Raw genomic sequence first — 15,142 nt, 5'->3', positions numbered from 1 at the left:
TGGTTGTCAGGGTGTTTGGGGGTGATAAGGAAGAGGGTGGGTTGAAGTCTGATTGAGATCAGGCCTTTAGCTAATGATGAACTTCTTGATTTTGTCCAAACGTTGCTGAAAGAACTGGAGTAAGCAAAAGATGAGAATTTGTAACATGCAGTATTGCTTCTCTGAGTTGGATGAGGTTTGTACACTTTACAGGTTCACTGAAGTTCCTTGCCACAACTGGGAAGAGACAAAGTCCATGGTCTACCTGTGGTTGACACATTCTCTCCATCTTGAATTGCTTGCTTTCAGCATGATTTGCATGCACGTGGTTGCAGATGTGTCATGTCGAGTCAACCCATTCCTTCAATGTAATCTTCACAGAATCACAGAATGGTGGTGGTTGGAAGGGACCTTTGTGGACCATCCAGTCCAACCCCTCTGCTTGCTAAAGGAGGGTCATCCACAGCAGGTTGCCCAGGATCACAATGTCAAGGCAGGTTTGGAATCTCTCCAGAGGACTATCCACAACTTCTCTGGGCAGTCTGTTGCAGTGCTCCACCATCCTCAAAATAAAGAAGCTCCTTTACTGACAGATTTCCCCTTCCCCCTTTCCCTTTTCCTTCTTCCCCTCTCCCTCTTCCCCCTTTTCCCCTCCTTTTTACTTTTCATTTTTCTTTTTCTTTTTCCTTTCCTACAAGAAATCATTTCTGAGAGCACAGAGCTCCAGGGGCCATTAATAGATTCAGATCCTTTCTCCTATGTAATTGGTTCAGGTTTTGCTCTCAGCTGATAACAAACTAACACCATTACCATCTGGTGGCTGCTTGACAGTGAAACAATAACAGCTTGAGACCTTAGACTAGGGAAGCTTTATTTATAGTTATTAATAACAAGAAGAAACTACAGAAAGGGAGATTTAAAGATGAAGAGTAGAAAACCCTTGCTTGCATTGGGCTAGGGATTGATTTTTGAGGAGAAGTAGGAAAAGCTTCATAGAAGCACTGGAAGACTCAAAGTCTTGCTTTGGCAAGAGGGGGAGGCATGAGATTCCAGCATCTCTGTTTCCTGTGGGAAAGTGGCAGTGGCACAATTGTTGCCTTAATGTCCTATAGGCATGATTGGTGAAGAACTCAGGTTTGTTTGGTTTTTGTTGTTTTTTTTTTTTTTCCAAGCTGTAGCAATGAGTCTTCAGAAGAGATACTAACCCTCCAGAAAAAAACAGTTTCTCCCATGGAAACATGGAGTTTCTCCCATTCAGCAGGTGCCACCAGTTAAAAATGTTCTTGACAAGCTTCCTAGGGAAGCTAGATAATGACACACACACAATTTATATAGGCTTCTTGCCCTTAAAAAAGCAGATTTCTTCAGAGTTCAGTTGAGGTGGGATGGCTTTAGTATAGGGCGCTGTAAGTTCATCATTTGTGTAAGGACTTCTAATGTTTGGTGGTCTTCAGTGCTGCATCCCTTTGGGTTTAGCTCTGTGGCTCAAGTCTATAAAGTGGTGTTAATGTTGGAATTACCACAAATGCTTTTATTCAGGTGGTATCTTAGAAACATAGACTACTTTGGGTTGGAAAAGATCAATAAACGTCCTCTAGTCCAACATCCCTGCAGTGAGCAGGGGCATCTACAACCAGAGCAGGTTGCTCAGAGCCCCAGACAACCTGACCTGGAATGGTTCCAGGAATGGGGCTTCTACCACCTCTCTGGACAACCTGTGTCAGTTCTTATCACCCTCAGTGTGAAAAAATTGTTCCTTCTCTTTAATCTCCCTCTTTTAGTTTCAAACCATCACCCCTTGTCCTGTCAAAAGCTTGTTCCCCATCTTTCTTACAGGCCCCATGGAGTGCTGGAAGGTTGAGTTGTGCATGGTAGTGAAGATGAAACTTCTCACCTTGTGAATTAGGTCACAAGTCCTGAGGGGTGGGATTAACCTCACCCAATTTTAGGCGTCTTTAATAAAATGTTTCTATCTGAACAAGTTGCCCTATATTGCCCTGTCTCAGCAGAGAATGATTCGCCCAATCTGCTTTAAATCTCTACTTAAGCCTGAGTTCCTTTACAGTGTAGCTGTGACCATTCCTCTCTATCAGCTATCAACAGAGCCTGGATTACTACCCCCAACTGCTTGTTGCTGCTTCTCACCCACTGGAGATCACGCTCCCCTCCACCTGAGCAGGCCTTGTGAGCTCACTGAGCACTGATTATTTTATCACAGTACCTAAAGGCATGTTACAAACACTTTGTTTTCTTGTTCTATAATTTTAGGGACCTGGCAGTCACTCCTGCACTGAGCAGCTGCCATCAACAATTACTTGAGCCAATACCTGCTTCTCTTCTCTCAGATAGAAGGAATGTCAGACCAGACCTGAGCTTCCCCCTGATTAACCCAGAGAGCAGGTGAGTGTGGTGTCTGATACAGCAGATTGTCACTGGGTGGAATGAAGGTTAATGCTGCAATCTGCAAGATCTAAAACCATTTCCCAAGTGAATGCAGCTGTCTCATCTGGTGCATCACAGCCATATAAACCACGTGTCACTGCAGCATAAAGCAAAGTCTTGTCGTTCTTGGGAATGGTTTCATTTAGACACCATCATTCACAGAGAAAGGGAATTTCAGTATCAAGGGGACAGTTGAAGGGAAGAATATGCTGAGATTTCCAGGGGTGCATTAAGAGTATGTGTGAGTAGGTCAAGGGAGATTCTCTTCCACCTGTATTCTGCTCTAGTGAGGCCACAGCTGGAGTCCTGGGTCCAGTTTTGGGCTCCCCACTTTAAAAGAGACAATGAACTGATGGAGAGAGTCCAGTGGAGGCTACAAAGATGCTGAGGGGACTGGAGCATCTCTGTGAGGAGGAAAGGCTGAGGGACCTGGGATGGTTTAGCCTGGGGGACAAGTGGATAGGGCCAGATTCTTTTCAAGTCCTATCCCATTTAGAGCTTGTAGAGAGGTGAGGACAGAAGATTTGAAGAGGCTACACCTTCAGTGTGTTTTAGGCCTTCAGCTATGGAGTATATTTTCCTGACTTACTGTGCAGGTCCACATTGCCTCTTACACGATGGCTGTGAGTGGCTCAGATGGTCCTGTTTAACACGTACCTCTGATCTCTGACTGCCAAGAGCCCCGTCTCCTGTTGTGGCAAGTGACATTGAGGCCTGTCTATGCAGTATCCTAGATAAGCTTTTTGTTTCTCCTCTCCTGGCCATCTGCTGTAATCTCATGCCCAGATGGGATACACAGAAGCAGCCAGATGCCATACAGCACGACCTAGTAAAGCATAACTACTCACCAGAACCCCCATCTACACTAGGAAGTAGGTGTGTGCTTGCAGGCAGGCTCTGCTCACTCTTTGGAACCTACCACAAAGCTGAAACTTAGAGTGAGCTGGTGTTTAGGAGGTCTGGCTGTTGGCAAACTTAAATTTTATCATGGGTTCAATCCTGTGGCTGATGTCTTGTTCTCATTCCATAAAAGTCAAGATATTTTTCTTGCTGTATTAAAATGTACTACACCATGCATTTTTAATCTGAATTTTCACACCTCTTGAAGATCACTCTTAAATAATCGCCTAAACACACATCAGATAGCTTTCTGCATTTAGTTAGGCCAATGAGAAATGCTGAACATCTTTATAATACTTAGAATCATGGAATAATTTTGGTTGAAAGAGACCTTTAAAATGATCCAGTCCAACCATTAACCCAGCACTGCCAGGTTAATGGTTGGACAATAAACCATGGCTCTCAGCATTACATCGATATGGCTTGTAAATCCCTCCAGGGGTGGGGACTCCATCAGTGTCCGGGGCATCCTGTTCCAGGGCTTGGCAACCCTTCAAGTGAAGAAATTGTTCCTAATGTACAAACTAAACCTCCTCTGGCACAACTCAAGGCCATTTCCTCTTCTCCTATCACTTGTTAGGTGGGCGAAGACACCAGCCCTGACCTGGCTCCTACCTCTATTCAGGGAGTTGTAGAGAGTGAGAAGTTCTCCCCTCCAGGCTAAACAACCCTAGTTCCCTCAGCTGCTCCTCACAAGATTTGTGCTCTAGACCTTTTGCTAGCTTTCTTGTCCTTCTCTGCACCTGCTCCAGCACCTTAAGGTCCTTTTTGAATGAGGGGCCCAAAACTGAACCCAGGATCTGAGATGTGGCTTCACCAGTGCTGAGTAGCTGGGGGCAATCCTTGCCCCAGCCCTGTTGGCCACACTATGTCTCTTCCATGCCAGGATGCTGGTGGCTGTCTTGGCCACCTGGACACACCCTGGCTCATCTTCAGCCACCGGTGATCAGCACCCTCAGGTCCTTTACTGTTAGGCATCTTTCCAGGTACTCTGCCCTAAACCTGAAGCATTCCCACGGTTGTTGTGACCAAAGTGCAGGAGCACTTGGCCTTGTTGAACCTCATCCCATTGGCCTTGGCCCATCCATCCAGCCTGACCAGATTTAAAGCCATTCACTTTTTTCGTCACCTGTTAAGCAGAATTCTTAGCTAAATTTCCTGTCAGAAAAAAACCCTCAGTGCTCTTTTTACATCCTAGAGAGACTGCCAGTCCCCTCTATGTGATGAACTACCTGCCACTGTAATTACCAGTAGTTAATTAGCATGCTGTAAAAAGGTTGAAACCGTGGGGCTCTGCAGATTCATTTGTCCTGAGCGTTTGTGCCACCTTGGAGCGTGCTGAAGGAGAACACAGCAAGCTGCCAAGAGAAACCGATTGCGTAAGAGGCTGCTGGGGTATTATGCATCATCTGTCCTCAGCAGTGAGAGGCAAGACACAGACCTCCAATGAGTGTGAAGCTGTGATGAGTTTTAAAGGTCTTGCCCTTCACATATGGGAATAAATATGTCTTTCCACTCTGCCACAGTTGGGTGTTTTGACTTTGGCAGTGTTTTCGCTTAGCACTGTTAATAACACAGTGGAGAAATAACCATGAGGAGAGAAAAAAGCAAACTGCTAATCTGGTTCATTTTCGGTGCCTGCATCATGGCCTACAGCAAAATTGTGTGGAGTCATCCTGTCAAATCCTTTTGCAATGGGAAATATGAGAAGTTTGGAAGAAGTTTGCTTCTAGGAGTGATTGATGGTGCATTTGAAATATTGGTGAGAAAAACTTCCCCACATTTCTGAAGTATTGTGGTAATTTTGCTTGAATATTGAGGTGCTTTAATGTTTTCTTCTCCTTTTTCTCCAATTTTATGCTTTCAATATTTGGAATGGAAGAAAAAGTAAACTAAAAAAAGCCACCAAAGGGTAAGAGCATGATTGTATTGACCTCCAGGCACAGCTAATGAAGAAAAGTGTTTTCCAAGAGTGCAGATTAGTCTGATACCTCACTGAGCAACACTGTGTCCATGTCCCATATTTTTTGTATTATTTCTATAATTTGGCAGTTTTTATTTAAGCTGGAGGTCTGGTGGAAAAAACATCACTGTTCTTCAGGTCACTAGCACTTATTGGATTCAAGTCCTGCAGTTGTTCTATTACCTCTGGTCTACAAGTAAAACAGGTGATCCTGGGGGCATTTACTGAAGAGTGAAAATGAAAGGTTTTCTTTGGATATCTGCCCTCTGACCGGCAGTTTTCAGCAGAACAGTTTCTAATTGCATCCATGGCTTCTTTTCATTGCTAAGATCATAGCTATGGTCTTCTCCATGGAAGCAACCTACAGAATCCCAGCATGGTGGAAATTGGAAGGGACCCCTCTTGGAGATCATCTAGTCAAACCTTCCTGCTACAGCAGGTTTACCTAGAGCAGGTTGCACGGGACCCTGTAGCCTAAGCTTTCCTGATTTCACAAAACACCCTGCATGTTTCCAGGGATTTTTTAAGTCCTTTCCTGGAGGCTCAGCTGCTGAGCTCTCTCCCACACAGGAAAGTGTGGAATTTTTTTCGCCTGAGGTTCCATTTGTTTTCACTCTCAGGTTTCAACAGTTTCTCATTGGTTTTGGTGAGGAGCAGTCCTTATGACAAGGTATCTTACAACCCTGCTTTAAAGGACTGATCCTTACCACAGGCAATGATAAATTCTTTAGGTTCCTGCCTGCTGGATTTCATTACTCACTCATTGCTTCATTTTACCAGTAGAAATCACAGACTCATTAAGGTTTGGAAAGACCACCAATGTCATCAAGTCCAACCATTGATCCAGCACTGCCAGGTCACCAGTGATGTGTCCTTCAGCACCACATCCACATGATTTTGAAACCCCTGTAGGAGTGGGGACTCCACCACTGCCCTGAGCAACCTGCTCCAGGCCTTGACAACCCTTTCAGGGAAGGCGTTTTTCCTAATGTCCCATTTAAACCTCACCTTGTGCAACCCGAGGCCCTTTCCTCTTGTCTTGTTTCTTGATCCTTGGGAGAAGAGACTGACTCCAACCTGGCTCCAACCTGCTTTCAGGGAGTTGTAGAGAGTGACAAGGTCTCCCCTGAGCCTCTTTTTCTCCAGACTAAACAACCCCAGTTCCCTCAATCACTCCTCACAAGTCTTGTGCTACAGATCCTCCACCAGCCTCATCAGTCTTCTTTGGATGCAGTGTTTGTAAGGATATTAAAATGATCTGTGGTTACAGAGTAACAAGGAGAGGCAGAGAAAGGAAGGACAAAATACAGTGAGTTGGAGAACAGAAACCTCTTGTTACTGTACCTTCTTTATGGTAAGTCTGAGGGTAGAGTCAGAACCTCACCAACCACTGACCAGTGCAATTAACAAGGAACTATCTCAGATACTTCATTGTGCATCCCCATTCCTGCCACACACAACTGATAAATACCCATCAGATTATTAAGCCATCATATCCAATGATGTATGTTAGGCTTTGGCAGACCAACTGAATCTATAGCAATCTAGTGCTTTACTCCTCAGCTCATTACTAACGGATTTTGTATTTAGTGCACCCAGAATTCATTTAGCTCATTACTCCATGGGGAGTTTTTTAAAGCTTCCTATTTTTCATTGCTTTTTTATTTAGCTGAGTGGGAAATTTTACTAGAGGGGAAAAAAATGAAAGTCAGTATGCATACCTGTGTTGTCACTTTGGCTACTGCAGCAACTTCTTTTCAAGGCAGTTCCTGTTTTCTATTACTCACCAAGAAGGAACATCATCTGCAGTGCACCACCACAGATTTGGAAATAAGGAGCTCTGAGGTTTGATCTCAGATCTGAAGCTGATTCACTGTGTGGCTTGAACCTTTTTATTGCACCTGTCTCTATGATTGATTAATTAAATCAATAAATGAACATTGAGAGGGGTAGTAGTTGTGTTTGCTAATACTAGAAGTTCTTAGAGAATTGTCATGTGTGAAATAGCTTCATGTAACTGGTAAGTACTGGGATTTATTCCTGACTTTTGGCTGGGTTGTGTGACTGCAACATCAATAATACTGTCAGAATGAGGGGAAATGGCCTGAAACTGTGCCAGGGGAGTTTTAGATTAGATATTAGGAAAAATTTCTTTGCTGCAAGTGGTCAGGCATTGAAACAGGCTGCCCAGGGAGGTGGAGTCACCATCCCTGGAGGTGTTCAAGAAACATGTGGACATGGCACTTTGGGACAGTTTAATGACCATGGTGGGGCTGGGTTGATGGTTGGACTTGATGATTACAGAGGCCTTTTTCAGCTGAAACAATTCTGTGATTCTATGATTTGGTGCATGTGCCCTTTTTGTTGCTGTTTTAAAGCACGAGTTGTTTCCCTTACTCAGCTCCAGAGAATCTGGTCCTGCTACTGGACAATTTCTAATCTCAGCTGGTGCTTCTGCTGCTGAAGGTCTGACAGTTCGAGCTCCTGTTCCCCATGGTCACTTCACTGAAGAAGCCAAAGGTGCGCAGCAGGATCCGAGAGGAGCTGAAAGCGGAGCGGCTAGACAGAAAGGTTTGAACCATGCTCCCACATAACAGCTTTGCTGAGGCTGGGTGTCTTTCTGTAATGACAGTACCTTTACTGGGGTGCCAGGACAGCTTCTTCATGCTTCTGGAAATGACACTCTTACAAGCAGCAGTGTCATGATGTGGCAGAATCATCACAGTATGAATGCTACACAGACTCGTATCATAAGATCAGAGAATGGGTTGGGTTGGAAGGAACCTTAAAGATCATCTAGTTCCATAAGATCAGAGAATGGGTTGGGTTGGAAGGAACCTTAAAGATCATCTAGTTCCAACCCCCTTGCAGTCAGCAGGGAGATCCTTGACTAAACCAGGCTGCTCAAAGCCCCATCCAACCTGGCTATGAACTCTAGCAGGGATGGGGATTCCACAGCTTCTCTCAGCATCCTGTGCTCACCACTCTCACAGTGTCTCACCACCCTCACAGTCATGAATTTCCTCCTAACATCTAATCTAAATCTCCCCTTTCAATGTAAAGCCACTACCCCTTGTCCTATGTCTATATGCCCTTGTAAAAAGTCCCTCCCTACCTTTCCTTTAGGCCTCCTTTAAATACTGGAAGGCCACAATAAGCTCTCCCTGGAACCTTCTTCAGACTGAACAACCCCTAGTCTCTTAGCCTGTTCTCACAGCAGAGGTGCTCCAGTCCTCTCATCATATTTGATAAAGCAATTTTCTCTCAATGAACTTTTGGATGAATTAAAAATAGTGACTGCCTAGGCATAACGTTACTCTTCCCTTACCACAAAATCCCAGAATGGTGGGGATTGGAAGGCACCTCTGGAGATCATCTGGATCAACCACTCTGCTATAAACAGGGTCACTGAACAGGTTGTCCAGGATCCTATCCAGGTGGGTCTGGAATCTCTCCAGAGGAAACTCCACAACTTCTGGGCAGCTTGTTCTAGTGCATACGTAGAGGCAGAGCAGTTACTAGACTACTTGAGGAGGTTACTCTTCCCTCACCTCCCAAACCCCTGGGTTTTTAGCTGGAGATGTGCTTTGGAATAAATTTTGACTTTTCTTTGTAATGCTTCTTCCCTTGTTTATGATTTCTGCAGAGATTGACCTCACTAGTGACAACCTCCAGAGAAAACACAGCAAGTCCAAGGCTGGTTCTGCTCATGTGCCTGAGCTCACCAACTGGCCAGGTTCCCACTCCAAACCTGTCCTACCTCCAATCCCACCTGGCCGGAAGAAGACCAATCCTTGATGGCCACTACAAAGTCTTTGCCATGGTTACACTGAATCTTTCTAACAGGAACACTGATTTTGAGGTATTTCTCTTTCCACAAAGCAGAGTCTATCAAATATTATCTCTAAATCCATTTCTGATTAACTCTCCCCAAAATGTTATTTATTTATAACTTTATTAAAAAGTCATTTCTGTATTTCCCACAGCTAGAAATTATTTCCCCAGGCTCTCTCAGCTGGGGAATGGTGCAGATTTTTTTCCTGACAGCCACATGGCCATATCTTCCATTAATTTCTCTCTTTCCTCCTCTTTTTATATTATAGATTTAATTGAGGTGTGGAAGCATCAGGGCCTCTGATAATATTCCAAGACTAGTTAATTATTTTGAGGAGGGACTTTGTGAAATGTTCAGAGTAAAGTCAGGAGTGCAAACTAATTCCTAGTCTTTATTTTTTAATAAAATGTGGGGTTTTGAAGGGATGAGACAGAATTCTTTGATTTAGAAGTGTATTTAAACAACCTACTTGAGGAGTCATCAGGAAAAAAAAAAGCACATTTATTGAGAACTAGCTGAAGCTCTTAGTAGTATGCAAAGATTTCGTTTTCTCTACATGGAGCAGAGCTCTGGCAAGTAAATAAAACTCTTGAGTTAACGTTTGCCCTGATTAATTTTCATTACTATCCACTTACAAAACAGGTAGTGAGGCCTCTTTGCTCAAGCAGTTTCCCTGAGGAGGGATATATGCTATTCATATTCCAGCATGAGTCCTCAGAGGTCTCTGAATAGACAGAAGATATGGCTACAGGGTGCAAGCAAGTCCATGGAAGAGCTCTGGTTTACCTCACCATGGATCTCCACCATGTAGACAAAAGGTTGTGTTGATTAAATGGGATGAACTGAGCAAAGAAGCACTTACTTATGGTAAGTAATTCAGGTAGCCTGTCCTCAAATTCCAGTCAAGCCTGTAAAGCACCTCAGCTGCTTATTAACTAGTATTTTCCATAGAGCAGCTGCCTGTGTCCTCAAGCTGAGGAACAACAGCTCTACCAGGCACCAGTTTTTTATCAGTGATTCATGGCAGAACAAAAAGTAAGGATGCCCTGTGGCCTGGGTTCAGGAGTTCAAGCAAGCAAAGCTGCAGCTTTGACCTTAGTGGGTTCAGTTCTGTAATTCTCTGACTGAGCAAATGAAGCCTCCAGGCATCAGCAGAATCCCAGCATGGTGGGGGTTGGAAAGGACCTCTAGAGATCCAGTCCAACCCTCCTGCTAAAGTGGAGCCACACAGCAAGGTTGCCCAGGATCACAATGTCCAGGTGGGGTTGGAATCTCTCCAGAGGAGACTCCACAACTTCTCTGGGCAGCCTGCTCCAGAGCTCTGTCACCCTCATAGAAAAGAAGTTTCTCCACATCTTCAGATGGAACCTCCTGGCTTCTACTTTTTGCCTGTTGCCCCTTGATCTGATCACAGGACACCCCTGAAGAGAGTCTGGCCCTATCGTCTTGCCCCCTGCTCTTTACCTCTTGATGAGCATTGATCAGATCCCCTCTCAGGCTGCTCTTCTCCAGACCAAGCAGCCATTCCTCCACACAGAGGTGCTCCAGGCCCTTTAGCTTCTTTCTAGCTTCTGCTGGACTCTCTCCAGTAGTTCCCTGCCTCTCTTGAAGTGGGAAGTGCAGAACTGGACCCAGGACTCCAGATGTAGCCTCAGTAGTCAGAGTAGAGGGAGAGGAGAACCTCCCATGACCTGCTCATCACTCTTCTTCATGCATGTCAGGAGAACATTGACCTTCTTGGTCACAAGGCAACATTACTGGGTCATGGTGAACTACACGTCCTGTGGCACTCCTGGGTCCTTCTCTGCAGAGCTGCTTCCCAGCAGATGCCTCCTCCCCTGTGGTGGTGCAGACATGCAATGTTTGCCTTTCCTTTGGCAGGCTGTGACACCCTGCAGCTCGCTGGGTTTGGTTTACAGGATTTATTTTTGGCTGAGAGCACAGAAGGTGGAGCTCGGTGCCTCTGTATTTATAGAGCAGGAGATAAGTGCGGAGCTGTTCCAGGGAATTCTGTTTGCACTGGCAGGAAGCATGTTTGGATTGCAGCAGAGTAACACCTTCAGTGAGCCATCCTCAAACAAGGCTCCACGGCTCCAGTTTTGCAGAGGGGACTACAACGAGCTGTTTAGTTTCCCTTGGGAAATGAAACTTTCAGCATTCAATGAAAACAGGAGATATGGTTAGAATCAGAAAATCATTAAGGATGGAAAAGACCTCTGACACCATCAAGTCCAACCTTCTACCCAGCACCTCTGTGACCACCATGTCCTAAAGTGCCACTTCTACTTGTTTTTCAAGCATCTCCAGGGATGGTGACTCCACCACTACCCTGGGCAGCCTGTTCCAGGCCTTGACAACCCTTTCCATGAAGAAATTGTTCCTCATGTCCAACCTAAGCCTCTCCTGGTGCAATCTGAGCCCATCTCCTCTTGTTCCTTGGGAGAAGAGACCAACACCCACCTCACTCCAACCTCCTTCCAGGTTGCTGTAGAGTAAGTTACTCCTCAGCCTCCTTTTCTCCAGGCTGAACAATCCCAGTTCTCTCAGCTGCTCCTCACCAGACCTGTTCTCCTCTTTCTTGCCTTTCTCTGGATGCACTCCAGCCCCTTAATGTCTTTCTTGCAGTGAAGGGCCCCAAACTGAACCCAGGATTCAAGATATGGCCTCACCAGTGCCTAGTACAGGGGACCAATCTCTGCCCTAGTCCTGCTGGTGACACTCTTGCTGATACAAGTCAGGGACACCACCACAGATGCTGTAGGACAAGGAGCTACTGAGTTATGGGATGATGGGTTTGTTGGACATCAGGGGACAGTGTTTTAAAGCAGACCTGTGCCTGAAGGAAAAGACAAATTTGCTAGCTAAAGCTTTCATGCTCAGTGAAGAATTCCAGGAGCTGCAGAATCAGTCCATGAATAGCTGCTCCTGCAAATCTGCTGAGCACGTAGAGCACTGGAGGCCAAGATGCTCTATGGATGGTCACGGAGTGCACAGGCAGCTTTGCAACCTGCTGCTGGCTTGCTAGATGAGAGCAGAAGACCTGTGACAGCTTGGCTTCTCCAGCAGCTGCTTCCCCAATCAGTCACTGTATTTAAAAAAAAACAAATGCAAAATGGTTTGGTGCAGTGACCTTCATCTCCCTCCTCCTAAACCCACTGACATGGGCCCCAGAAACCTTAGAAGCTAGTGGAGAAGCTGCTGGAGATTTGCCTTGCTGCTGAAATCACCACAAATGCAGCAGCTGCACCTTGCCCTTTTACTTTTTTAAGCACGATCTGGAAGCAGATGCTGAACAGTTTCCAGCACTGCCCCAAGGGCACTCTCATCCATTTCTAAAGCTACCTTCCTGAAGCACCACGTCATGTCCCAACAGCTTCTGGCTTCCCCCACTACCTCTGCCTGCTCCCTCAGGAGCTTCTCTAATTGAATACACTGCACAAGGTGCTGCTAATTTGGCAGCTGTCAAAATGAATTAGGATTTTTGTTAGCAGTACCACGGTGAGACTGGGGAGAGTCACCCCTTGGTGTGCTTACACCAACCACCCATGTTTCTCCTCACATCCTTGACACAAGGGAGACCCAGAGAATGGCTTAAAGGAAACCCATCAGGTGCCAGGGAATGGCTTGAAAGAGACCCATTAGGTCTTTCCCTGGTCTCACACCACACTTCTACAGTGCAGCTTCAGCAACTCCAGCCCTGAAACCTGTGTTGAGTGCCCCATCTATTTACCAGTTGTTCCATCACCAGCTGCCTTTGCAGCCACCTTACCTTCTCCCTGTGGTCTGCAGGGTTGGAGCTCAAGCTCCTTGATGCAGCAACAGTCCTGCAGCCACAGCTCAGCTCTGCAGGCCCTGAGTAAGTTCTGTACTAAATCTTCCTCCTTGGATGTACCCTTTTGGTAACCCTCACAAAATATTTCAAGCTTCCCAGATATTTTCTTCTGCCTTCTGTAAGGTGGAGGGAGAGGAATCCTTGTAGCTGAGGATGAATTTCACTTTCCTGCAGCAAGGAGGAGGCAGCTCCTGCGTTTTTATCATTCATGCTTTTCTGTGCTCATACTTCAGAGCAAGTAGAATCATGAAGGTGTAAATCAATGTCCATCACAGAGGCATGAAAGCTTCACAGTGAAAAAAAATCTCCCCTGCTGAGGGTCCTACCAGAGAAGAGATCTTCTCTGGAGATCTACATCTCCATTCCTCAGTGCTTTCCTGACTAGTAACAGTGCAGAGGTTGCCAGATGCCAACCTCTGCCCAGAGAGGAGATGGAGGTGGCATCATAAATCTTCCAGCAGAAGGTTGGTTTCCTGTACTGGAGAATGTGGTGATCAAAAGGAGCCAGGAGGAGTGATCCTTGCACTAACCCTGTGCTTTGGGGCTCTCATTAGTCAACTGGGGGGATTAACAAAGGCCACATTCCTTTCCTTCCCTTATCTCACTTGGCATTTAGTTGACTCTGAGCATTTCTCTCCACCTTCCTCCAAGGCCATGGCATGATGCAGTTGCAGACCTTCATAACCAACCAGACTCAGTGAGCTGTGGTGTCTTCCAGGCTCTTGGAAGGGGGATGTACCAACAAGACCAACAGTCTTGGCTGATTAAAAAGGTTGGACTATTTATTCCTGTTCTCAGGAGTCAAAGCAGCCAGCAGTACATGAGGAATGATGCTCTGGGGCCCGCTCCCTTCTTTCCTGACAGCAGACACCTCTGCATTTTTTAGGTGCCCCTGCAATGCTCACTTCCCTTGCAGCAGTTCAAATGTCACTGCTATGTCATGCTTTGGGCAGCAGATGGTCTTTGTCCTCTGAAAAGGGGACCAAGCTATCAGCACAAGGGCTGTTTCCACCCATGATTTTTACCACCCAGGGTCTTTTTGGTGGCCTAAAGCAGGGTTAACCCCATCATCTTGTCATGCATGGCCGCAGAGGTGTCATCTACCGCTCCAGGGGCTGGTTCCCAGCACCTCCTACACAGAATCATAGAATGCACTGGGTAGGAAGGGACCTTTAAAGGCCATCTAGTCCAACCCTGCTGCAGTAAGCAGGGGCATCCCCAACTGGGTCAGCTTGCTCAGACACCCATCCAACTTGACCTGGAATATCTCCAGGGATGGGACCTCCACCATCTCCCTGGGCAACCTGTTCCCATTCCACCATCCTCATAGTACAGAACTTCTTCCTCATGTCCAACATGAAACAGGGCCATGCTGCTCCTGCTGTGGGCTGGAAAGGGGAAAATTAACACTCCCCTTGCCCTCTGCTGAGGTCCTTTGGTAAATGAAAGGTTTCTGCATCCATCTTCCAGCTGCTTGGGGGAGAGAGGGAGTATGAAGGCTGAAAGCTGCTGGTTCTAACTGCATGGAAGTGGAAAAATATTAATAAATACTGAAAATTTCCATCAAACTTTGGAGAATGTTCAGAGAGGGAAGGCACCAGGAGAGACTTGTGGGCCTGGAGGCACAAAAAAAATTGGTTCTGTGTCCTCTGAGCTCTTCCCCTCCCAAATTCTCCTCTCCAATAAATCTCACCTTCTCACCCTCTTGGGCTCCAGATGCTGATTTACAGCTGCTCTAATGAAAGAGGCTGAGTAGACACGAATTTTGTGGCTCCAAGTGATTTACAGAGACACCTTCATTCCTCTCCTGCCCCTCTCCTTTGATTTAGTGGCAGGAGTGAGTTTTTTACATCCTGGAAGTGACAAGGACTTCGTGGCGGATCCCAAAGGAGCTCAAAGGCTTTCCCCTCTCACTTGACTAATAAAACTCCTCCTTGTCTCTCTCTCTGAGCCACCATAGTGAGCCCAGGAAAGTTGGGAAGTGTTAATTAAGACCAGCCCAGATTTAATGAAAGGTGAAAGATTTTGGACAGAAATCTCCAAGGTGATGAACATGGAGCCTGAGCAATGAGGATTTATTAAGCCAGTGCCTGCCAGTGTCTGGGAGCAGAAGATTTGTTAAATTGTAAGTACAGAGACTGGGGAACTGCTGGAGAACTGACTATTAATGCTCCAAGATAGGGAAGGTCAT

General features: G+C 45.9%; 1 protein-coding gene across 1 annotated transcript in view; it reads left to right on the top strand.

Moving 5' to 3' along the window:
* LRGUK (leucine rich repeats and guanylate kinase domain containing) overlaps positions 1 to 9,082 on the top strand; it is a 66,644-nt gene extending 57,562 nt beyond the window's left edge. Inside the window, exons 18-21 of the mRNA XM_054399768.1 lie at positions 2,248 to 2,379; positions 5,204 to 5,233; positions 7,686 to 7,855; positions 8,931 to 9,082. Coding sequence (XP_054255743.1) covers positions 2,248 to 2,379; positions 5,204 to 5,233; positions 7,686 to 7,855; positions 8,931 to 9,082 — 484 coding nt within the window. The remainder of the gene's footprint in view (positions 1 to 2,247; positions 2,380 to 5,203; positions 5,234 to 7,685; positions 7,856 to 8,930) is intronic.
* The last annotated feature ends 6,060 nt before the right edge of the window (positions 9,083 to 15,142 follow it).

This window comes from Indicator indicator, chromosome 3 (assembly GCF_027791375.1).
Source record: "Indicator indicator isolate 239-I01 chromosome 3, UM_Iind_1.1, whole genome shotgun sequence".
Classification (NCBI taxonomy): domain Eukaryota; kingdom Metazoa; phylum Chordata; class Aves; order Piciformes; family Indicatoridae; genus Indicator; species Indicator indicator.
The sequence above is the reverse complement of the archived record's forward strand: the minus strand, read 5'-3'. Positions and strand labels throughout refer to the sequence as shown.